General features: G+C 39.1%; 1 protein-coding gene across 2 annotated transcripts in view; it reads right to left on the reverse strand.

Moving 5' to 3' along the window:
* TNRC6A (trinucleotide repeat containing adaptor 6A) overlaps nucleotides 1-24,859 on the reverse strand; it is a 52,596-nt gene that overhangs the window by 3,344 nt on the left and 24,393 nt on the right. The window contains exons 6-19 of one of the 2 annotated variants that reach the window (XM_050905804.1): nucleotides 22,464-22,799; nucleotides 10,798-13,386; nucleotides 9,856-10,020; nucleotides 9,467-9,675; nucleotides 9,232-9,312; nucleotides 8,733-8,784; nucleotides 7,160-7,302; nucleotides 6,664-6,810; nucleotides 6,353-6,490; nucleotides 5,990-6,118; nucleotides 5,799-5,876; nucleotides 5,328-5,538; nucleotides 1,883-2,014; nucleotides 210-368 (exon numbers count right to left, since the gene is read on the reverse strand). In XM_050905804.1, coding sequence (XP_050761761.1) covers nucleotides 210-368; nucleotides 1,883-2,014; nucleotides 5,328-5,538; nucleotides 5,799-5,876; nucleotides 5,990-6,118; nucleotides 6,353-6,490; nucleotides 6,664-6,810; nucleotides 7,160-7,302; nucleotides 8,733-8,784; nucleotides 9,232-9,312; nucleotides 9,467-9,675; nucleotides 9,856-10,020; nucleotides 10,798-13,386; nucleotides 22,464-22,799 — 4,569 coding nt within the window. Of the gene's footprint in view, nucleotides 1-209; nucleotides 369-1,882; nucleotides 2,015-5,327; nucleotides 5,539-5,798; nucleotides 5,877-5,989; nucleotides 6,119-6,352; nucleotides 6,491-6,663; nucleotides 6,811-7,159; nucleotides 7,303-8,732; nucleotides 8,785-9,231; nucleotides 9,313-9,466; nucleotides 9,676-9,855; nucleotides 10,021-10,797; nucleotides 13,387-18,121; nucleotides 18,170-22,463; nucleotides 22,800-24,859 lie in introns of both variants that reach the window. The other variant, XM_050905805.1, reaches the window with a different exon arrangement.

Consider the following 24,859-nt stretch of genomic DNA (forward strand, 5'->3'; position numbering starts at 1 on the left):
TCACCAGGCTAAAATCTCAAAGCAAGGAGATACGCTCCTCTTTGTACAATAAAGCTACTGCTCTCAATTTCGATCTGCTAAAAACACACCCCTAATGCTTTTCTGTAGGCTGTTTCCCTGCCCCCTCCGCATGTAATGACCAAGGAACCCTGAAGAAACACAGCTGAACAGTAAGAACCACGCAAAGAGCAAGCGCTGGCGTTGCGTACCTGGTGGCCAGTTAACACTGCTAGAGCCATTAGGCGATTTGGCACGGGGCCAGCCATCCCCTATAGATCCAGGAGGACTGGCTGGTGAATTACTGCTGTTCATAAAGTCATATGGAACAAATGGAGACTCTTCCAGCCTAAAACCACTTGAAATAGCACCTAATTAAAAAAAAAAAGTCATAGCCAATTTTTACATTGTTATATACATAAATATATACAAAAACATGCCCTTGTAAAGCATTCATGAAATATATAGCAGCATACTGTCCTCTTATGATGTCATGTTATACAGGAAGTCATACAGGAGTATATAATCTAAAATGAAATGTCTCTGAATAATTCAGGAGAATAATTTCCTCATGAAATCATTTCATTAAAATGGTATACTTATTAAAGTAAAACATTAATTCAAGAGGGTAAGAGCATTCTGTGAGACCCCAACTGGACAACAGGGGTAGTGAACATATTCTGTGATGGGAGGGCTCCTGGAAGAAACGTCTACAAAATCTGAAGGATCTTTAGCTACTGCAAAACTCTAAATTCTACTCATACTCCTCGGAGTGGGAAAAAAAAATAAAAAATAAAAATCACTGGAGGCAGAGCAAGGAACGAAAGCACTGTACAGAATCTATTTGATTCCGTGCAAATCCTGTAAGGAGAAGTTTAAAAGTTATTAGCAAAGCGAAAGATACTCTACAGTTCTGAGGGAATGAATGACTTTTACTAGTGATTCAATGCAATATGGAGTTCAAATAATCAAATTCCTAATACTATTCAGAAAACATTACCTACAGCTAGAGTAACACCAACACTTCTGACTCCTGTTCATCTGTAACAATCAGACGAAGTTCAGAAGTGCAGTAGCAGGATATCTCCACTAGATGCTTAAGGCAGCAAGTAATTTCATAGGAGTAACACAGCTGACAAATCTAAAAATATCGAAACAATCTGAAGACTGAACAGTAATAGGAGACTGGAGACATTTTATAACTATCTTTAGACACAGAACCTTTGTGCTATAGACTCAAATTTTAACTGGATGAGATTTCAAGCAACTGAAACAGTTGAAATGTCCTATGAATCCTGATTACTGGAATGAAATATGAAGCAACCAAGTCCACCTCCTCTAAAACTAAGTACAGCAATGGTACTAGTCTATGCCTTCTAAGCTCCCCCCATTTTTAGAATGCAAACGTACACATTCATAACCAAAACCTGTAACTAAAAATGTCAGATATGACCAGAATGCGTGCACACAGAGTTAAATCCCCATAAATCACCTTAAGGCCAGCAGGGTGGGGGGAAAGCAAGCTAGAAAATCTAAAGCTTTTGGTTTAAAAATATATGAAGCATTCCAATCCAGATTAAGGTAAAGCTAGTAGCAACAGTCACACTCAAAGAAAAGTCTGGTTAAAAAAGGATTCTGCACAACGTTTCTACCAAATCTCATCACAAGATCACTTCTGTAAGTAAAAACATTCAAGAAAGCGACGGGCTGTTGTACAAGACAAGCAGCAAGTTTGGCACAGACACCGCAATACAAATTCTGACAGCTACAACCAACACAGTAGTTACAACTGCAGACCTAAATACAGCAAACCTGCATTTTATACCCAGAACGTGAAAATCTGATGTGTAATGTCAAATGCTACTTAATGACAGGTTTAACGTACCATGTTTGCTGGAGTTTTGATCTAACGATGTGTTCACAGAAATGCTGTCTACTGTAGTCCATTTTCTCAATCGAGATTGTGGCTCTTTAATACTGCTCATATCCATGTTTACATTCAAGTTTGAGTTCATTCCTAAAAACATATATAGCTTATGAAATACAGACTAAATGTTTTTTTTCCTGCTAATTACCACTATTGTCCTAATAAACAGTTAGGAGCATATTACTACGGTTATTTCATGCTTCCAAGTCTCTGTTTTTGAGAAACATTCTAGCATTTAATACAGTGAACTTACTACAGACAGAAGCTAAGCTAAGCAATGCAAAGCACTCTGAAGTTCTCAGCTGATGTCTTCATGCAAAAATGTCAGTGGAAGAAGCTGTTGAGGAAGTTAGAGAAACTAAAAATTGCAAACATCTAAAAAACGTGGCATTTCTAACACCAGCACAACAACTGATCTCATCTGTACAAAGTAGTAGTACTGTACTTTGAAGAGCTACGCTCAGTTATAAAAGACACTTTTCTCAGCAGGAGGGTGTGTCTGTACTCATCCCTATCCAGCAGAAGTTAGGTACTGGTATCTGCAGTTACCACCTCATTCCCATTCTTATTCGGGCTGCTCAACAGGATACCTCACCAGCTTCTGAACCACACTAGCACAGATTGCGTGGAACTGCACAAGTAATACTACTCTCTCTCCTCCATTTATCCTGTTCACACTGTACTAAAACCTCAGTAAGAGAAAACAAACAAAATTTGTCTTCGCCTGTTCTAAGCTGTTGTCTGTATTTCAAAGTGTTTATCTGCCAGAGAATCAACACAATGCCAACCCAAATCAATCCAAATACCCGTGAGAACCAGCTTCTCTGGGCTTGAACAATGTGCCCACACTTTGGACTTTGGCATGCCTGCTCTCTTTCCAGGTGTGTAAGAATCCTTAATTCACAACCATACCTGGTTACATTGCCAGCCCTTCAGATCTATTTACTTCATTTTTTGAAAACAAACCACTACAACATTTTAACTGAGGGCCAGAGACACACAGGGAACTTGTCAAATCTCTACTAGAAACACCTTCATTCAGCACTGGAAACTAGTGCTTAGTTTTGTTCCTAAGTCAATATTCACTGCCATATAGAAGCTGGGGTTTTGTTTGTTTGTTTGTTTGGGGTTTTTTGTTTGTTTTTCTTAAAGGCATGAGCAGATGTTGATGCCAGAAAAGCAGCCCCTTGAAAAGCCTCAGAGAAAGTGCCTTGTAACAGGACAGCCGAGTTTTAAGAAATATAACTATCAATAGCCGAAACAGAAAAAAGGAAAAGTCCAATCAATCCAGTTTCTGACACCTCTCCCTCCAGCATTTCGCTGTTGTCAGAGCAGTAACCTGTGCACAACAATAACCTTTCTTCTAACTCTGAAGAAGCTTGCAGAAGACAGACCTCTAAAAGAAGGGTTAGAAAGATCACAAGCCAGCAGATAGGCACATCTAGCTGATAAGGTTAATGCCAGCCCTGCGGCAGGCCCAAATGTATGTCCCTAGCTCCGTATTTGAAACCTGTGGACTGAGGGATGAACATCAGTCCCTGGACATAATCTGTAATTTAAACAGTCTTCTCAGAAGTAATTTTTCATATCCAGTTGTGGAAGATTTTATATTGTTCAGCTATACTCACTATTTGGCAGAAAAAGGTATTTTTAATATTAGAAATACTTAATTCTATAACTGAATCAGGATGTGACTGCAGCACTGGTCAACTAGAGAAAAGGACACCCTCCACCCGCCCCCAACCTCTGCTTTTGATGAACAAATACATGGTGAATTTCAACAAATTCAGTTCCCCAGAATGTAAACATGACCTCCCTGCTTTCCTTGCTAGGTCTCCTGACGCTAATATCAGAACATGGAGAAAATAACTTAACTGCAAGATCTTCCAGAAGACAACTTGGCAAGTTCAGTTCCTTCTCACATGACTATGCTACTATACTTTGTGCACTTGGAGGATGCTACCAATACTCCTCTTGACTCAATTTTTCACTAAAGGGTGAAAAAATTCCAGCAACCTACTATTTCTACCCTTAAGCTTTTATTTGTGGACTGAGCGTGGCTCCACTTGCTTATATCACTATACAGTACTACTCCAAAGGGATCCCAAAGAATTCTCATGTATGCTGCAGCAGATTCCTGAGGGATCTCAAAGCAGTCTTACATATACTGCAGGTTCCTGAAATGAGGCAATGATTAAGGTGAGAAAGCAGCTACTTAATAGTATACAACAATTCAACTCAAGAAATGAAACAGAAAGGAACCTAACGTAGGCAGGATGCAATTACTCAGCATGAAGTTTGGCGGGAAGGTTAAATACTCCTTTCATTAACCTAACATAGTGTCTCCAATAGCTAAACAAATTTCATTTTTATGCCTTGCCCGTTGAATGAAAGCAGTAGTTGGATCTTGATGCCAATCAGCAGCAGCAACTATTAAGCAGCAGCCTGGACTTAAGACTGGCCACAAGCAAAATTCCAGTGTGCCACATGCAGCGCAACAGCATGGCCTGCACCGACCCACTGGCTCCGTAACACTGCACCTATAAGCACAGGGATTTCAGCAGCAGTCTCTATTAAACAAACTTTTCTACAAAGGGCAATGAGAATGCAAAGGAAATCAGCCCAACAGAAATGACCAGATTAGAATAACGTGGAAAAGCAAACTGAAGAGGAGGAAAAAAATAGGGATAAGGAACAAGAGGTAAATGGTATACAGTTGTAGTAAGTGTAAGATAGCATTAAAAAGGGACCTAAAGTAAGGAGAAAATATACAAGCCTGGAATTTCTGAAGTAGAAATTGGACAGAAGCCTGGAAATGTAGGGAGAAAGAAACAGGAGATGTTTGTATTTATAAATGTTCAGACATTTCGCCTGAAATGCGACAACCATTCTTTAAAAATGCACAGCTAAAAGCTTTCTTTCCTGGACAAAACCACTAAAAGGGAAATTAACATTTTGTTCTACCTATGCAATTCCAGATTCATTGAAAAAGTTTTTAAAATCCAAAGAATGAGACCACATCAATGGATTCTTTGTATGGATTCTACTTCTAAAAGTCCTTTAGCTCCAGGAATCATAACTGCAAAAGGACTTTGTATCATCCTTGGGACCCAGAGGATAAAAAAGAAATAAAAAGAGACAGACATTCTTTAAGAATGTAAAGCATTTTGCACTGAAACGCAGACAGTCACTTCTGGGAATGAGTGCACTTGTGAAAAAAGTTCTTTGGTGAACAAAGATAACTGGATAAGCCCCACAAAGAATTACTATTTCCACTAAAGTCGTAAGTGCTAACAGGATTACAATCACTATTGTTTTCAGAGGAGGCAGGCAACGTGAAAAGAAAGGCTGCATGTCGCACAAGCATTAATTGACTGTATGAAACGAGCATGGAGAAACCCACCTATAGGGAAGCTGCTGAATGCATTTATTGGTGATGGCCCTTTTTGTAGCTCAGGAGTAGCGTGGGGTATGACATTCTCAAGGAAAGATTTCATGGTGGGTTGATGGAGTGACTGCTGTTGAGAGGGTGGAGTTTGCTGCTTCATTAACAGGTTTGGATCAAGCTGACGGGACTGTTGCATCATCTGTTGCTGCATACTAAGAGATCGACCCTTAAAGAAACAGAGCAGTTACAATATGAATAGGCAAAAGCTTTTCCACCTTTAAAGAAAGATAATGAAACGCATCTTTGGGTTCCGTGCATCTTAGCACAGCAAAACCCCAGCATTAAGCTAAGTCACTCCTTTAAAGCTTGTCAAAATCCCATTCACTCTTGCACACTTTAATACAATTTATAACAAGAAATGCAGCTAAGGATGAAAAAAGTTTTTAAAGATAGTTTGAAAAGTTAATAATAAACGTATTTACTTACCTGCTGCTCCTGCTGTTGACGACCACCAGAAGGCATGCTTCTTTGATTCTGCGCTTTTTGCTGCTGAGCCAACAACCGCTAGGAGACAGTGTTTTGTGGTGTTTTTTTTTTTTAAGAACAGTTTATAGCTGACATAAGTCTCTACTTAGACTTTCAAACAGAACACAGAGCGACTAGCTTTGTTAGCTTACCTGTAACTGGGAGATCTGAGAAAGCTGGTTTAACTGGGACAGTTGATTCAACATGGCTACCTGTTGTGGGCCAAAAAGTGGGCTCAGGCCACCGTTGTTTGGTGCATACTTCAGTAATGATACTGGAACCTGCAAAATGGACCAGTATGAAGAGTGACTGACAGTAAGCTGCAATTAGTTATACTAGATGCAGAATATTATAACCTCCGCTCAACAGTTACCTAGTTTCTGAAACACTCATCAAGCCAAATATGTTTTCAAATATTTACAGAATAAATACCAGCAACACCAATAAACAAAAAACAATTTTCTGAAGCAGCATTTCGGTACTTTATACACAGAATGTTTTATGTACTCAATTACCTGAGGGGATAGTAATGGAGGAGGCACTTGAGCACGTGGATTAGGCTGAGATGAATTAAGAGGTTGTGCTGGAGGCTGCTGCATGCTCCTGGGCTGTGCTGCTATATTACCAACACCAAACATACTGGGATTGCCATTCTGGGGAAAGGATGGACAGTTAGTGCCAATAAACCTCTTCTGCTGCTTCTCCCACCCCTATACATTTGAATTAGAAGTTAAACACATATCAATCACATAAGTAGCTAGGATGTTATATCAAAAGGTATTAAATGCTGTCAAGTAACATGCCAAGGATATGCACACAGCCTTACCTGTCTAACAGAATTCAAGTTTTGCATACCCAGCCCTGCTAGGGAGCCAAGGGCTTGGTTAGGTAGTGCATTATTTGAAGGGGGAAGCTTCATGTTTTGATTGGACATAAACTGCATGTTTTGGGACTCGTCTGCTACAATGCCATCCTGATTGGACAGACAAACCGATGCGCAACAACCAGCCAGCAAGCAAGCGGAAGGGAGAAACCATTGCCAGGAACAGAAGGGAAGAGTCACATGACAGTCCAGCACCAGCAGGACATAGGCAGAAAACAAAAGAGATCAGGTTAGTCATTTGCACTGCAAATGGGCTACAGAAAGTGCTTAGTATTATATATCAGTAAGTTAAAAAGAACAAAACGTATCTTACGGATTAACAAGAAAGCCCTAACGTTCCTCTCCACTAAAGGCAGAAAGCTAAGGAGCACACAGATAACTACTTAGAATGCAGAGTCAAAGAAGTTTAGAAGTGTCCGCCAGTAAGACACCTACTAACCTTATCAAAGTAAGGACCGCGATCCATGGAAGACTCTTTGGAAATCTGAGGACGAGAACCAGGGCCTTTTCCAACCACACGATTGTAATCTCCAACATTGAGGCCATGCTTATCCATCTCCATCCGCTTATCTTGCAATAAGCCTAAGAAAAGGTGAGAGATGCGACCACAACACTGAGGGATTATTCAGTTTTCCAGATACACTAGAAACCAGTTTATACTTATGAAGAGCCAAACGAATACTGCTCTCAAGCTAGATACTAATAAAAGAAAACATCAGTTTAGCTTTAAACTCTCTGGGCTTTACTGAAAAGGGAAAGGAAACGCTATGAATCAACGGGTACAGACAACTTAAAACTTGGAATCAGCAAAGTGTCAACAGATTTTGCTAGGCTTCACAAAAATATTCTTCTCAGTCTTCTCTTAAAAACAAGAAAGTATAATTGTTTAAACTTGAGTTTCCAGTTGTAAATGCCACTTCTTTTTTTTAGTAGCAACAAGCATTGTCTTGGATTTGAAGTAGATCTTTATCACATCCCCTAAATTTGTGTAATATTTCGGAGGCCCTTTAATTTGATTCAGTTAAGAAAAAAAACCTATTTGGCTAAAAAACCCACCAACCTCACAAACTGAAAGTATCTGTGTCTATTAAAAGCAAATTTTAAGTTATCTTTTATCATTAATTCCACTAGGCGAGCTAGAAGATCAAAATACAAGCAGTAATAAAGGAGTCCATTTAATACTTTACTGCGTGCAGTGCAAGAGAATTACTTTCCAAGCACATGTTTCAAATTCAATTAAAAAAAAAATTGAAATAATTTAAATATGAGGCTTGCCATTAATATTAAAATCTAAAATTAAAAGAACAATTTCTTTACACAATAGACTATGAGCCCAAAAGTGAAAATACCCTATTTTAAACTGGAACAAAGAGAGTGCAACTACAATAAAAACTACAATGCTACAATTACTTTTAATTAGATATTCTATCGTTATAATATTGTTATTAATGTATTAAAGTATTATACTATTTTTGATTTGCTAGAGGAATCATAACAGTCAATGGATTCAAATAAAAACAAAACTGCTCACAAGTCAGTTTACACTCAGGTTTAAACATTTCTAAAATAATTGTTCAGTATTAATTTAGTTCCTAGAACTGAAAATGTGTTTCCAAGAACGCACCACAATGAGCAAGAGTGGTATTCGGGACATTTCTGTTTATATTTTGTGAAGGTATCCACAAGGCAATCCAGATACTTATATTACAAGAAACAAACCCACCACACCCTGAAAACATTCTTTCATGTCAGCTTATATATATTAAGCTTAGCTTGATTTGTGGATAACATTACTATAGCAAGCAGGTGATTCAGGTGTGTAGCATTACTCACATGCACAATTTTTTTTCTCTACGAGGATATTCCTTTTCTTTAGGGAAACATATTTAACTATATATAGCTATATATATATTATATACAGGTTTTAAAAAAGTAATTTACAGAAGGATATAAACTATAAGAGAGACTGGAAAGGAAAGCAATAAAACCCAGCTAGGTTCTGCTATTCGTACCTCCAGACATGTCCATCTTATTGCTCTGTATGGTTTCTTCTGGTGATTCTCTCTGAAGTAATAAAATGAATCATAATTATTTAATAATAATATTTTTAAAAGCTAAAACAAAGAGATTCCTATATACTATTTCAATTCAAACCTGCAAGAAAAAAAAAAATCGAGACAAATCAGATGCTATTTTAAAGCATTTTCTCCCTTTAGTTGTTACCCAATTAAAAACAGGTATCTTCACCAAAATACGTATGTAACATTAAGCAAAACATCAGACTACTGGATGAATACCTGGGTAGTGTTTACAAAAACACTTTTCATCAATAAATAGGTCTTTTTGTAATGAGGATGCAAAGAAAAGGGATGGGTGACAGAGGGGAGACGAACAGAAGTAAAAAGAAAAATACTATGAAAATGAACACTAGGCAGTTAAGCATTTTAACCTTTGTGCATTATAACTAGCACTGTAAGAAGGCAGCAAAGCCAGGTAAAGGTAAATACTTACTGAAAAACTGAGATTTGTGAATTGCTTAATGAATGGATTGATCCATGTTTCATCTTGCTTATTTCCACCTTTCATTATTCCCTTAAAAATAGAAAGGAATTCCTGTGATACTCAGAAGATGTTTACCACCTACTGCTTAAATTACATCATAAAATGTTATGAATGAAGATTAAAGCTTAATGGTACTCCACTCAGTGCAGCAATCTGTTCTGACTTAGCTTTTAGAAATGACAACAGTGCAAAAACCTTGACTCAACCTCCTCATTACCTTTGTGGGCATTTTTTTCATATATGGTGGCCAATTTAAAGATGGGTTAGCTTCTTGTGAAGAACTGCTGTTCCACATTCCAATCTCTACATCCTCCTCTTCCTCCCAGCTGGTCTGACGACTGCCTGTCAATGGCATATCATCTCCACACCAACTATCTTGCATAGATTTAGGCCCTGGTTGTGAAAAAAATCCAGCACATTAACACTGCGGTAGCAACTGACTGCCCTTAACACAGAAGTTAGCTTGATGTTTACTTCAAGATAAAAAAAAGCCCTCAAAAATGTAAAGCTTCTAGAGAGGTATTTCACTGTCCTCAAATACCTTTATTCAAAGATGACGCAGAAAGCACTCACCAGGTTTACTTGAAGCCTGTTGACCAAGAGAAGCGTTTCCCCAGCCAGAGGTGCCTGCTGCATCGCTGATGGGTTCTCCCCAGCTAGTACCAGTATCCATGGGCTTACCCCACGCTGAAGTTCCATTATCTACAGTAGTGGCTGGAGTAGAAGGCTCTCCCCAACCTTTTCAAAGCAGTATGAGTTATTGGCATGTTTTTAAACAGGATTCAAAAAGCTATCTAAAGAGACTCAAGTGTTTTGCCTTTTCTAGATCCATAACATACAATAAAAAGCGTATTAGTACACATTCACATTTTGCATGAAAGTAATTATTACAACTGTAAGCTGTTCCATAAAAAAAAAAAATCACAAAAATACAAATTTCATATGTAAAGAATTACATTTTGATAATAGAAATTTCTAAGATACTAAGTTCCTAAGAGCTGCTCATTATATTTAAGCTACTCCTCCTCGCACTTGAAAAAGAGCACAAAATACTTCATAAACACCACGCAAGCTCATCTGCAAGTATCATTATTTACTGCTCCCAAAACTACAAGATCAGAAAGTCTTGTAGCAGCTCAATGTTGGTTTTTCTTTTGGGGGGGGGCCTCTTTGGCAACATTAAGTTTTAACTGTTTTAGAATCAAATGAAGAAAAATACTTTAGTTCCTCATACACTATTTTAAATATTTTCTCTGTGTTCCCACACCCCAGAATTCAAGTGGAGCTGTCTAGTCTTTATTACTCAAGCTATTTAAAACTAGAACAGATCTTCCAATCTGTATGAAAATATCAAATGTCTATCAGCATTGCTGTTCCTTTTTTTCATAAATAAAAATGGTACTTCATTGGCACCTTCCCCTTTCCACTTTGAAACTAAAATATTGTTATATGAAGCAAGAACAAAAGAATTTACAATTAACAGAAAACACAAATTTGTGTAAAGCCAAGTCTTACCAGAACCCGAACTGCTCTCCTTGCTAGACATGGCACTTGAAGACAGTAGCTGCTGATGTACCTGTGCTTGCTGGTCTGAACTGCTGCTACTGTTTGGGACATTTTTATTCCACATATTCACATTTTTGTAGTTGTATTTGCTTGGATCACCCCAAGCAGAAGTTCCATCATCAATTTCCATTTTACGGCGTATTGATTCAGGGGATGGCTCCTCCCAGCCAGTGGGTTCTTCCTCCTTTGCTGGTGCCGGCATCGGTCCACCCAGCCAGCCTGACCCTGGGGGTTTGTTTGTGGCAGATGGTGCTCCCCAAGAGCCAACGTCTTGTTTGTTCCATTCTGGAGAGTTGATTGGCTTTGATGAATCCCCCCAAACTTGAGGCTGATTGGATTTAGGAGGGTCTCCCCAGCCCTGGTTCTGATTAGACTTTGCAGGCTCATCCCATCCTGAAGAATTATTTGGGTTTGTATTATTACCTCCCCAAGTAACAGAATTTGATTTACCTGGCTCATTCCAACCAGATACTGATCTGTCACTGTCGCTACCTCCTGAACTGGATTTCTTAGCCTCACCCCAATGGTTACTTCTTGAATTTTCACCCCAGCTATCACCGGCAGAGACCGCCCAACCCTGGCTGGCCTTTTGTCCATCTACCCATCCCTGTTTGATCTTCTGTGCGTCATTCCAAGATGACTTTTCCTCTTTGCCACTTCCCCATGATTGATTGCTCTTGACCATTACTGTAGCAGCAGAATCTTCTTCCCACCCCCCTTGGCTGTTTGACCCTTTGGAGTCTCCCCACCTTGTAGCAGACTTTGGATCTCCCCACCCTGATACAGATGAGGTATCATTATTGTTAGGGCTAGGTCTATCCACACATCCCCCTGAGCTGGAAGTCTGTGTCACAGAGCCTCCCCAGGCCTCTGTCCCATTGTCAGTTTTTCTTTCACCCCTTGGTGACGTTTCGGTATCCCAGGCAGTGTTCTGTTTGATTGGAGTCTGTCCCCAACCCGAGTTGGAAAGGACACGTGGATCTAAGTCAGTTCTGTTCACTATACTTTGGAGTAATGCATGCTGGTCAACTTTCCTCCTCTCTCGATTCTGTCCTTCTGTCGTTACTCTGTCTTCATGGCATCCAGTGCTCTCCGAACTACCTTCGCTGTCCCCCGTACCTGTTTTGGCCCATGCGCTGTTCTGCTCAGTTATCTGAGAAGCAGCAGAACTCTGGCTGTTAAGGTCATCCTCCTCAGTAGATTTCCATCCATTTGTAAACTTCCTGCTGTTTCCATTCACGCTTTCATTGGAATGCTGATTACTAGGCAGTTTACTCCATTCCCCATTCGAAATGTTAGTGCCAGTGTTTTGTGCAGGGTTGCCCCATCCTCTTCTACTCCCGCCAGCACTTGCACCACTTCCACTTCCCCATGGCATGTTCTGGGAGTTGACTGTCCCTGCCTCCCACACCCCTCCTCCTTTACTCCCATTGATTTGAAAGTTAGTGCTGCCAGGCCCGCTAATGCCTGGCTGCATTAGAGTTGCATTCACAGTGTCACCATTAGCTTGGCTGTTTGGGCCTGAACATTTGTCTCCAGAGTAATTAGAACCATAGGCACCCCATGTAGTACCATAAGATCCACCATTTTTCGCCTCACCATTGCTAAGATGAGAAATGGAAGTGCCATTTGTAACTGGAGAGGCCTGAATCTGAGAATGATTCATTGTGCTCACACGCCAGGCCCCATGCCCTGTATTATTAGGCAGTTCGTTAATCTGCACTGAACCAGCAGAGTTTGGTAAACTAGAGGTCATAAAGTTAGTAGTGTTATTTGGTCCATTCATTTCAGAGTTAAGGTTTTGAGGTTGCCCACTGAATGAAACCTTCCTTGTACCATTTACTTCAGAATCACAATTTTCCTGAAGGCTTCCCCAGGAACCATGGGCTGAACCACCCACTTTAGAGTTAATACTCTGACTATTAGATATCTGACCTATGGTACTGCACTGAATATTTGTGCCAGGATTACCACTCCCTACAGACCCTTTCAGGGCATGTCCATTGTTCTCCAATACAGGCCAGGCACCATGGTTGCCATTTGAATTCAAAGTGCTTGGATTTAACCCTCCATTTGATGAAGAGTTTATGGTGCCCCAAGCATTCATTCTATTGTTGCTACTTTCAGATTTGCTGTCAGGAGCATCCACAGAAACTTGACATGTGCTTATTATGGTTCCATGGGATAAACCCCACGGCCCATTAATACTTCCATTGCCCACATTATTGCTGTTGCTACCAACCACAAACTTATTTTGAGAACCATGTCCAATGCCATTTCGAATGCCATCGTTTTCACCACCTGTGCTCCCTGAAGCCATTATAACGAGGTTTCTCTCTGACCCAGAGCTAGAGGCAGAGTCAGTGTCCATACATTCTGATGTCAACTCTGGGTCACTGCCAGTGATTGATGGCCATGCTTCTTTGTCAGAGCCGTCTACAATAACTTTATCCCAGTTTGTGCTGGAGTCACTATTTGAAGAGACTGGTCCCCAGTGAGAATTTTCATAATGGGATCCTAGACCACTGTGGTTCAGATCTAAAGGGAAGAAGGAAAGTCCAAGAGCATTATTATAAGTTTAGTTTTATTACTTCATTAAGCAGAAAAGGAAAAAAAAAAGTATAAAGATACTAAGCCAAGACTTATTTTGCTTATTTTAACACCACAGTCACTGAAGATAACAGAGAAAGCTTCCAAGTACAGCTGCTCAGAACACTGCCACACGCATAACCCAGAACACTTCTCACCAGCATGCAAAGTTGCACTCTCACAAAAAGCATGAAGCAGCACTCCTAAAGGTACAGTTCTTTTTTCCAGAGAAATAAGTTTTTTTTAAAAATACTCTGTATCACCATTAAAAAAGTATTTTCTAAAAACATATACATATTAAAAACTAAAATACTATATAAAATCAAAGACATTCTGAAAGGCAGAAGTCTAAACAGGATATTAAACTGACCTAGTAGTACCAATTGCTATGTGACAATAGCCAGAGAAACATACACCTTCTCACCCCCATTAAAACATGTTATAAGAATTCTTAAGTACAAGTTAAGATATTTTCTTTTATACAACAACAATCCGACACAAAAACCACAAGACCAATCTAAAGTTCTGCTGCTGCGGAAGTACAGATTAAGTGCAGTAGCTGAACTGATACTTCTCATTTTCATTTATATAAGAACTACTGCTTCTTTTTCAAAAAATAAGCTGATCACACCTGGGAATCAAGAAGACGTACATCCTAATTCACTTATAAACTTTTCATGGTTAAATACATGCACCATGGAATATTTGCTACAAAATAAGTGCTATGAATTTTCATCTCTTATGTCTAAAGCTTTACTGCAGAGCCCTCCCCTCCAACTGTTAAATCAAAACATAACCAGACACGTGCACCAGAAGATGAAACTAGGAAAGTGTGAAGCACGTGAAAAATAGTAATGAAGTTGGCAACAGAACACAAGCACAAAACGTCAGTGAAGTTTTTTTACTTAGTGTTTGCCTGCACTGAAAGAATAACCATACTAGTGTATGCTCAATGGCTGTATACGTAGCAAACTACGCTTCTCTGCCCATTAAAATGTTCAGGTTTTTAAAAAAAGAAACTGTAAGCTTTTCTTTGTAACGTTCTCTTTTTTGTCTTTACTTAGAATATTCAAAGTGTGTGTACCTAAAGTTAAGAGAAAAAAGTTTTATAGCTCCTGCTCACTCTTAACGGATTTTTACAGCACATGCCTTACATCTGACTAGAAAAAGGTGCAGTCGCTTTGCCTGAACACCTTCATGAAATTGTACCTGTTCACGTTAACAGACAGAGCTAATAGCAACAAAATGCTACAATTATCAATCCTTAGTTTTCTCAAAAGCTATTTAAAGAACATTTAGGGACTGGCTACTTTAAAAGTATAACACTAATTTATAAGCCTCTTGTGTTTCCAAGGAACACATGTTAATTGTAAAGTCTGAAAGGAAGCTGCCAGTCTCACCAGCTTCTCCCTTCTCCTACGCAGAGTGCCAATTCTGCACCAGCACCGAAGCCCCAAACCCTGATGGCCACCAACCCGTACCTACTGCTCAGTGACAAGTAACTGAGTTGCATCTACTCTATTCAAAATGTTAGTCAAAATTGCCACCTACTTAGAGGTTAAAACATATACAAGAGACGACTTTTGGCAACAGCTCAGCTCTCAAATGCAGGGATCATTTGGTGGGAGCCTGCTCTTAGTGCTCCAACTCAACCGCAAAAAGGGTTGATGTGGTTTATTATGTGTAAGCATGACTGACCAATCTGAACAGAAGCACAGTTGACGTAGATTTTAAGAGAGACCTTGTTTCAGTGCTTCCATCTCTCAAAAGGAATTTGAGAACACCATGACAAGTAGAAAAATCCCACATTTTTACATCACAGTAACAAATTTTAAATATTACATTATTTGAATTTATAAGTAAATAGGAAGGAACAAATCAAAAAAAGCTTATATTTAAGTTACTATGGACAGTTTACTGAGTATTACTCTGATGCGCAACAAGTTTTGGTCTATTTTTAATTAATTTTTAATCAATATCAGCATTATTAATCCTACAGTGAAAAAGAATCTAGCTGAAGACCCTGCCTCAAAGAGTACGTAGCTTGGAGCAGCACAGAGCAGGGATCACCCACTGCTCCTCCAGCAAGCAGGATGGTGGAAGCTTGAGAGAGTCCAAGCAATCAGTTAAGCTTCACACAGTAACTACGACATGAGAAACAAGGATGCTGGCACAGCAATTTGGAACAGGGAGTAGTGGAAAAAGACCTGTGGCAGGTAGAAATACCACTGCAATAGTTAGAAGCATCTGGCAGCTCCACAGTCTTGAAGAAGAGAACCACACAGCATCCTTGCGAGAACTAGAAGACATTCGTTCAGCTGAACATAACCTAGAACCTGCCTATGAATGTGTTACTAGAAAAAACACTGTAGTATCTGAGCAATTGTCCAACAAAACTCAAGATTTCAAATCTCACACTGGTATTAAAAAAAAAAAAAAAAAGACATTTAACCTATATTAAAAGACTAATCAAAGTTAAGAGTTGTCTCCACTCTCACGAATGAGAGAAACAACAGCATCAAAAGCTGCCCTAACAAAACAAAATCTTGATTACATGAACATCATCCCAACAACATGATCAATTTTAAAAACGACATGAAAGTATACAGATGGCAAACAGCCTGAATTCAGTGTGGAGAAAGAGATACAGGTTATGACTACAAGCCAGAGTGAAATGGTAAACAAACCCTAATTTATACAACAATAGAATACATAAAAAGAAAGCTTGTATTTATTAAAATTCTATTATACTAATTCAGCTGCGATGCACAGTTTATAACAAGCCCATACACAAATAGCATATAATGATTAATTTCCAGTCATCCAGAATTTTATCCTATTACATACAAAACTATCTTGACTAACAGTCTTTTTCCTGGACATAAACGTGTGTTAGCAATTTCTACTATGAGCCACTGTTCTGAAACATTCCTATCTGAATCTCCACAACCCATGAACTTGTGAGATTAAGTATACAAATACTGAGAAAGCAAGGTATTATCTCTGATTTTTCGTATCTGGCAGATACCACAAAAACACCCTCAAAACTGAAAAATTACAGCTGACAACATACTACGTTTGGTGCACAGCAAAACGAGCCAATAACAGCCTACGCTTGGTTTTCTCCCCAAAACTATTTAGAAGTTGCAAGTGAACTTCTGCTGCTTCAACCCTGGACAAAAAAAATATTTACACAAACCTGAGTTTCTTAAAATGCAGTAATCTGCTAAGAATTTTTTCAATAATTCATAATTTAATAATTTAATGCTTTCTAGCTATGAGTTACCCCTGCAGGAAATGTTTGCAGGAAACTGTATGTACTTTCTAAAGTAGTTTGTTTGTTTTAAAGTACCATCACATGGTCTAAAATAAACAGTAGGATTGAGAATTGTAAATTAAGAAATACTTGCTCCCCCTCTGTCTCTTTTTCCAGTTCCAGTACATACTGGTACCGACAGACTGTCAATACTGTACCTTGCCAATTATTGTACCTTCGGTCCTTTTGAAAAAAGGCATTTTAGTAAACAAGCTTTTTAGCTTTTTGTAAACAAGCTAAAAAGCACCTTTATTCTGAAATGACAAAACCCCAAAAATAAAACCTGTTTGTTAACATCATGTATCTATTTCTCTGTGGTAGAGAAAAAGGTCTTGAAGTCTGTGTCTTCTTCACGTACTCCAACTCAAGAATTAGTAATGTAGCTGTTTGCCTCCACAATAGTTTCCCAACTCTAAGCGCAGGACAGGAAAGCTGCCAGGACAAGGGTACAGTGTCCCTCTGCGCCTAACCCAGCACAACTGGCAGCTCTCCTAAAAGGGACCGTCCTGCACACTTTCCCTCTCTCCCCTCTTCTCTTGTGCTGGGCCGAGCACCCCTGCAGCACTGCAGCCTCGCTAAGTGGCCAAATTCAACGCAAGGGAAGAGAGGGGAGGGAAGAGGAGAGGAGGTTTAACATCACCCCTTTGAGAGCAGTCTTCATGGTAAACAGAAGAGATGCAACATGAAACATTCTCCTAAGCACTGTGCCCACAGCAGCCTGACGGGTACACGACACAGCCAGAAACAGAGCCAGTACAAACCATCCCACAGCACTATCTGCGTTACCCCAGAGCATTTCATACGGCACGTCCCCACGTCCTCACACAGCACACTCGCTCCAAAATATTACTTAAAAATAAACAGCAAGTGTTCTTCACAATCATATCCAGTAAACAACATACACAGCTGTAAGCCTCCACGTACGTGCTACCCCATAGCATAAACTCAGCATTCAAAACAGAAAGGCCCCCAGATGTGATTTCCTCCACAGTGCTGTGAAATGTCTCTGATACAAAGCACAGGCTTGCACAGATTATTCAATTTAACACCACGAAGAGGCAATTTAACATGTAAGCATAAAGGTAAAAAAAGACACTTAGTATTTTAAAGCTAAGGTGCCACACAGTCGAAACATCTGTTTTGGTATGAATTCTGATGTTATTTTAGAAAATTAAAAATGTTTACCCAAATGTAGTATGTAATGGCACAGAGAAAGTACACTTAAGTCAGTCATACAGCACATGCTATTGAAAACCATAAGCCAAAGAATAAAAAAATTTAAAAAAGAAATCAGACAAAACTGTGTGAAACATGTAACTACTACAAACACACATACTGCAGAAAAAAGGTGAGATGTAAATAGCTAACCTGACTGGTTAGGGGAGTGGCTCACCAAGTCCCGAATGGGAGGCATGCCTACAAAAAAAAAAAGCAAGAAAATTACAGAAGTGTTACTTAAGTAAACCAGCCCTTTGAGAACAGTCCCCAAACCACTCATTACTTTAAAACCATTTATTAGCACCTCTTTTTCAGGAAAGGTTTCTCTTAAGAGCCATCTCTCAATCTTACTGACTGTGCTAGCAACAAGCAAGTTCTGAATTGCCTCACCCACAGCACTGAACACAACACAGGGAAGAGATACACTGACAGCAAATCCAGCTTTCTACACGTAGCACTTAGATTTAATTGTTAGCAATTTTGCTGCTTTTACTAAATATTTCCACTACTAGTTAGTTTTTATACATTTGGCATTTAATTAACCAATTTAACATGTCCTTAATTTTAAAAGTTTGATTTATATAAAAAAGAGGAAGAATTTATAGTCTTCGAAACCAAAACCAGTTAATTTTTGACTGTACTAACTTAGAATTTCAGAGGTCAGCCCTGAAACTTAAGCAAGTTCATATCACTTCTTTGAATGGCACGCCTTCTCCACCTGAAAGTCATTATTTTGCAACCTGATTTAGCAAACAGAAATAACTAAGTACAGTCCAACTCTGATTTAACCTAGGCGTGTGCATAACAAACTTTCATTTACCACTCTTTCATAGCTTCTTCCTCCTAAGTGTTCTATAGGCAGCATATGAAATCTAAGTTAATGTTTCAAATTCACAAATTTTACAGTTGGAGACTGTAACTCTTACATTTAAGGCAATGTTTCCTAAATTACGTCAGCCTCCATTACTACTAACTGCAAATCCCAACTGCTCACTTCTCTGACTCCTACAATAACTGAGAAAAAACCCTCAAGTTACAGGAAGAATCTTTTGTTTCCAAAGGCTCTGGCTGTAACATAATTTTGCAGCTCTGCTACAAGATGCACAAGGATAAAGCGAGACCCACTCATGTCAAAGGAGGAATCCAAGTAACTGGACTAAGGCCAGGAGCCTGAAGGTTTGTTTTGTTCTGTCCCACAGTTGTAAGCAATTACTGCTGGCAAATATTTTAGTTCACCATATAAGTCATTTCATTGTGGAATAACCACCTGGCTATTCTGATGTGTTACAAAGCATAGAGGCAAACAAACATACCAAGGCAGCATTCAAGACCTCCCTTTCATGTGAAGTTTACACACAGGGGAAAATTTCAGTAAAGCAAACAACTGAATTGGGTATGAAAATGTTCTGATAAAGAGCTACTTATGTAGATTTCTTAAAATAACCATCTTGGTACAAGACTGTATCTGTTTCAGAAGTACAACATGGCATGAGCTTCACTTATGTGTCTTTATTAAAAAGATATGTCAAATGTCCTACAAACAGCAGGAAAAAAACCCAACTCACAGAACTATGCCTTCTTAAGCTTTACTGCTAAACAAAGCAGGTTAATTTTCAAAAGAGAAGATGACTGTCCACACAAAACCCAAGAGATTTTTTTTTTTGACCATTGATATAATTAAAAAAATTCTCCAATACTGAAGACTTAAAAACTTACTGTGGCCAGGGCAATTAAAGGAAGACTTTAAATTTAGCATTACTTGTGTTCCCTGGCTTTTACAAAGCACCTACCAAACAGTTATAACCACAGCTGGAACTGGGGACAGTTCAGACCCTGGGGTCTGTCAGGGAATGACAGATAAAACAACTGGAGCCATTACCAGTTCCAGCAATTTTGACTTCAACACTTCAAGCTGCAGTTTTTCTTTTAGCCCTAAAATACAGATTGATCCCAATATCCGCTAAATAATGCTTTAAAAAAAGAAAGTCAAGAACTTAACAATCTTCAAAGATATTCCGTTAAGGTATAAAATTCATTAACCCAAATGGCCTGTACGTGGATTCTTTCAATAGGAAGGGATCTACAGATACATCAAATTTCATGAGATTTTTCATTTCATAGATAACAACAAGGAGGGTACCTAGAAGTTGCCGTTGGAGGCTAAAAGAGGAACTAGGGAGAGTGAATGAGTAAGACTGAGACAGGCAAATGACAATAGTATTTCCTTTCAGATACAAAAGTGTCAAAAGACTTTAAGTCACTCTTGCACGCTGCTGGACTATGGCCACCTCCACATTACCTCACAGGTAATTCATTAGACAAGATTTTGAAACCATTACAAAAATGCAGCACTGAAAAGTTATTTTACTTTACATTATCATCTTACCTAGATTTCTCAAAGAACGTGACAAAACATCCAAACCAGACATTATTCCTGGTTATACTAGAGGGAAGAGATCTTTCAAGCATACAGATACATGGCACCAAGAAATGAGACCCTGGCCGCCCAGTCCCACTTGCCGGCTCTGAGTTTACCTGGGACACACAGGAACGCCCCGAGCACAGCACACAGCTAACAAAGATCTGACAGGATGCTACAGAAAATACAAACATTTTCTTAAGACTGGAAAGTGATTTGGCCAACCTTCCTCTCCCCTAAGGGCTCTCAGAACCTTTCTGTTACCAGCTGGACGCGTACACATATTATTCAAATCATTAACATATTATTCAAAACGCAGAACTACTCCCAGCAAAGCAGCTGCCTCAGACACTCAGCAGAGCACCGTGGCAGTACTGCACAGGGGCACGCCGACAGCTCCCAGCCTAAAGGTTGTCCAGCCACACCAGCACAAAAAGAAAAAATCAAGCAAAACTGAACAAAACTGGGAAGAATGCAATACACAAATGGGAGCCCAACTAATTAAATATTGGGCTGGCGTTCACAAAAGAAGTGAAATGAAGGACAATACAGTCAAAAAATCCTCTGGATACAATTAGGAGGTTGAACAGGTTGTATAAAGAGTAGTACTTCTTAAATTAGTTTACATGTGAATTGTTATTTAAATCACTACTTGCTACCATACAATTTGACCAGCAGAGGATATATGCTGGACAAAAAGTTTCATCTTAGAAGCAAGCAAGTATATGAAAGGTCACTTTAAACCTGACTATAGACAAATTTATACAGGTGTATATAATACAAATTTATACAGGAACAAAATTATACAGGTGAAGTAAAAAAAAAAATTAACTACTTAAAAATTACTTCTTGGAATGGTAAAGAGTTCCATCAGTGTCTTACAAAAATAATACTGGAAAGTAATATCGGAAACATTCCTCAAGGGGCACATGGATAAACTGCTTCCAATGCTTTGATTGTTTACTTTCGTTTTAAATACTGCTTCTTCAAGATTCAAGATCACAACAGCTCAAAATCTAATTAAAACTTGAAATATCAAGGCTATTTTCCAGAAATCTTTTTTTTAACTGAAGGGGCTAGGAGTCACATCCTTTGTGGTGTATAAAACACTAATTTTGAGAAACACTGGGAATCCAGTAAAGTTTCAGAAGAAACTATCTGTGGGAACAAGTTACATCATCACTGCCATGTGCACTTCAAAAAATAAATACAAGTATAAAAACAAGGAAGTATTTGTCCAACATATTGTTAGCATGCATTAATACCAAATCCCTTTGAAAACCTAGATCCCTACAAAGAAAGTTATTTTTTCCAGCCAAAAATAGACTGCCCTTATTGTCCCCAAAAATTCGCTGAACTGCATGCTAGTACATTCAACGGCAAATTATGCACATGTAACAGATAAGTCTACTACTCTTAAAAGGGTATTTGAAGAGAATGCCTACCAAGCCAAAATAACAAAGGATAACTATACTTAAGTCGTCATAGTAAAGGTCGATCCATTTTGTAAGACAACCAAGCTTCAGGTAGATGAACAAAGAAAAACTCTGACCTAACAATAAAAAGCAATTCTGATGTTCTAAACAAGTTGTACCCTAGCTGTATCTCTAGAGATGAAGGGGAAGAAAAAAAAAAATCTTGAGATGCTGTTCAGAATGCTCTGGGAACTGTCTGAAAGACCCTTCCTTGTGAGATCTGTGTGTCAAAACTGGATGCAAAAAAGATGCTTCGTACCATGACCATGCTTGGATCATTTATTAGGATAAAGACTGGAAATTCAGAACATAGCAGTGGTCATATGGGCTTCAACATCTGTTCAAACACAGACATGTCTACTGGACACCACTGGCAACAACGAGCAACTAAGATGTCCTAAGTTTCAGTATGAAACTTGCACAAAGATGGCTGAAACCATCCTGCAATATTTAATATTAAGCTACGACACAGGAAAATATCTCATCATGCTACAGCTTACATTTACAGTTTAAATAATATTAGCTCAAATATTTCACTGATAATTGCATTTAAACTATTTGATTTTAGTTAAAGGAAAACAAGGTACCTCCCCCTCACCTGGCTGTTTTTTGCTGCTGTTCGGCACTTCTCCGTTGGTCACTGGCTGTTTATTTGTGACAGTGCTGCCTCCTGACTGGCCGTTTAATACTTTAGGAGTAGATCCCAGGTTTGCAGCTATAACTGGTAACTGCTGACCTCGTTTCAGAAGCTGTTTCTGTTCCTGGTGTCGAAATCGCGGTGGTACTTCACGAGGAGGGTATCGAGGCAAGGTCTGCTGCTGCTGACTGTTGGCTGTGGCCCGCTTGGCATTATTATTAGTGCTGGTTACTGTGGAAGTGCCGTTAGAGGTGACAGGCTGAGGCTGGCTTACACTTGTCTTTGTTTGTTCTGGCACTACCCCCACCCCCAAAAAAAAGAAAGTTGGACAAAGTTATTCATAAGAACAGCAACTTAAAAAATTGAAGACTAAGTCAATATTCTTAGATGTGTTTAGACATTATGTAATGGCAGCATTTTTTCCGATTCAAGTTGTAACTCGTTCCCCATTAAAAGCTCAATTATCCCATAATCACACAGCTTTAATAGCACAGATCTGGAAGCAGAAATATGTCTTGCTATCACTCCCGACAAAGTTATCTCCATTAAAGTATGCTACTACTAACAAGCTTTCTATAGCTTTTTCTGACAAATCAGCACTATGCCAGTTTATTTTGGCATTTAAACTTTATTTTTAAAAATATTTAAGTACTTAAAAAAAAAAATCTTACTCCAATGGGAAACTTAAGTGTTACATACAGAAAAATGTTATGGTCTTGCCCAAAAAGAACAAGAGGTGAACAGGACATACAGAATGCATTGTTAAGACTTGCCTGCTTTATCAACCCTGACATCCAAAGGGAAATACATTAATACCCTTAAGTCAATCTGTTGCCAGCAGGAAAAGCTAACAGCACAGGCAGCCCCCATACACAGCTTGGCAGGACTATGCCAGCATTGATAAAATGCCAAATGTGCAACTGCAACTCCAAATTATCTTTCAGTCTTGACAGCACGGCCACTTCAAGGCAAGACGAAGGTCAAATAATTTGCAGAGGTCAACTGTCAGTGAACGCACCAAACTTGGATGCTGAATAAAGGGAAAACCACAACATCCTCAACTCAACACCTCCACCCCAACCAGTACAAAAGCAAAGACGGTAAGTATGAGGGTGTTCAGGTGTAGGTAACTGGTTAGTAAACCAGGCTCAACAGACAGGACGGAATACTGTGAGCTACTGGGTGTGTGTTTCCTGGTGCTATGGCCGTTCATCCCAACCACTATAACAGGTAAGCTGTACTTCCAATCCCTTACATTATTGATATGTTAATGTACTTTTCAAATTCCTTGGATGAGATTTCCATAAAGTGTGTTTACATTTACTGTGGAACTTTCCAAGATACCTCAAGACTTGATCATGACCTTCCTCAGCACTGACCTACCTACGTGGTCAAGTCACCATCTCTACTCAGAACTTCACAAAATGAAACTGGCAGTTTTAGAAGTTATTGAAGGAAAATAGTTTAATCTGTGCAGCATTCCTGCTGCTACCAGCAAGGGCACAGCTCGGTAGTGCAACTTCTCTGATGACAAACATTTAAAGAGGTTCCTACTAGCTACAGGTCGCTCCTTCCCCAGCAACACCACCCTTCCTGGGCCTGCACAGCCAAGAGAGGGGAAAAGCGACCCAGGTTAAAGTCATCCCCACATTTTTTTCATGGAGATCTATGAGAGAAGAGTTCAGGACGCAGCTCCATCAAACTGCTCCAATGGCATCTCTAAGGTGGCGGCAGGCTATGGAAGAGGACCGACCCGGCGTGCTGGGAAAGAGGGAAACTGAGGCAGGCACTACTGCTCGGGACCAGCAAGGGCTCTCACTCTGCGCTGCTGGGTGAGGCACCGCCCAATTACAAATCAGGTTTCAGTTACTATAAGGCTGTATTTATTTTCAAGAACAGTTCTGCACATTGGCAGCATCTAAACATAGATGACTTGAGGCTTAAGAGCAGCATCCTCAAACCATTTCCCTGCTGTGTTTCATTTAACAATTTCCCGGCACGTCAGCAGCAGTAATATTGTTACTACATGACTGAAAATGTAGTTTTCTAGGCTTTTTAAATTTTTTAAATTTGTTTAAAGACCATTTTATCATTCACTTTCAGGAACAGATTCATGTGAATGCAACATAAAAAATAAATGAAAACAAACTCCTTAAACTTTTGCTTAAAGAATCAGTTTGAATACTGTCAACGTTACTTATGACTATAATTTTTTTATTTCTACTATAATACACAGTTACATATTTTGAAAAACACAAACATGAAGGCCTTCAGAATATAACATCACTGAAGAATCAGCATCTGAGTTGTGTTTTAATGGAATATTACATTTAGGCTACTTAAGAAAAGCAGAAAAG

Source organism: Gymnogyps californianus, chromosome 15 (genome assembly GCF_018139145.2).
Source record: "Gymnogyps californianus isolate 813 chromosome 15, ASM1813914v2, whole genome shotgun sequence".
NCBI classification, from domain to species: Eukaryota; Metazoa; Chordata; class Aves; order Accipitriformes; family Cathartidae; genus Gymnogyps; species Gymnogyps californianus.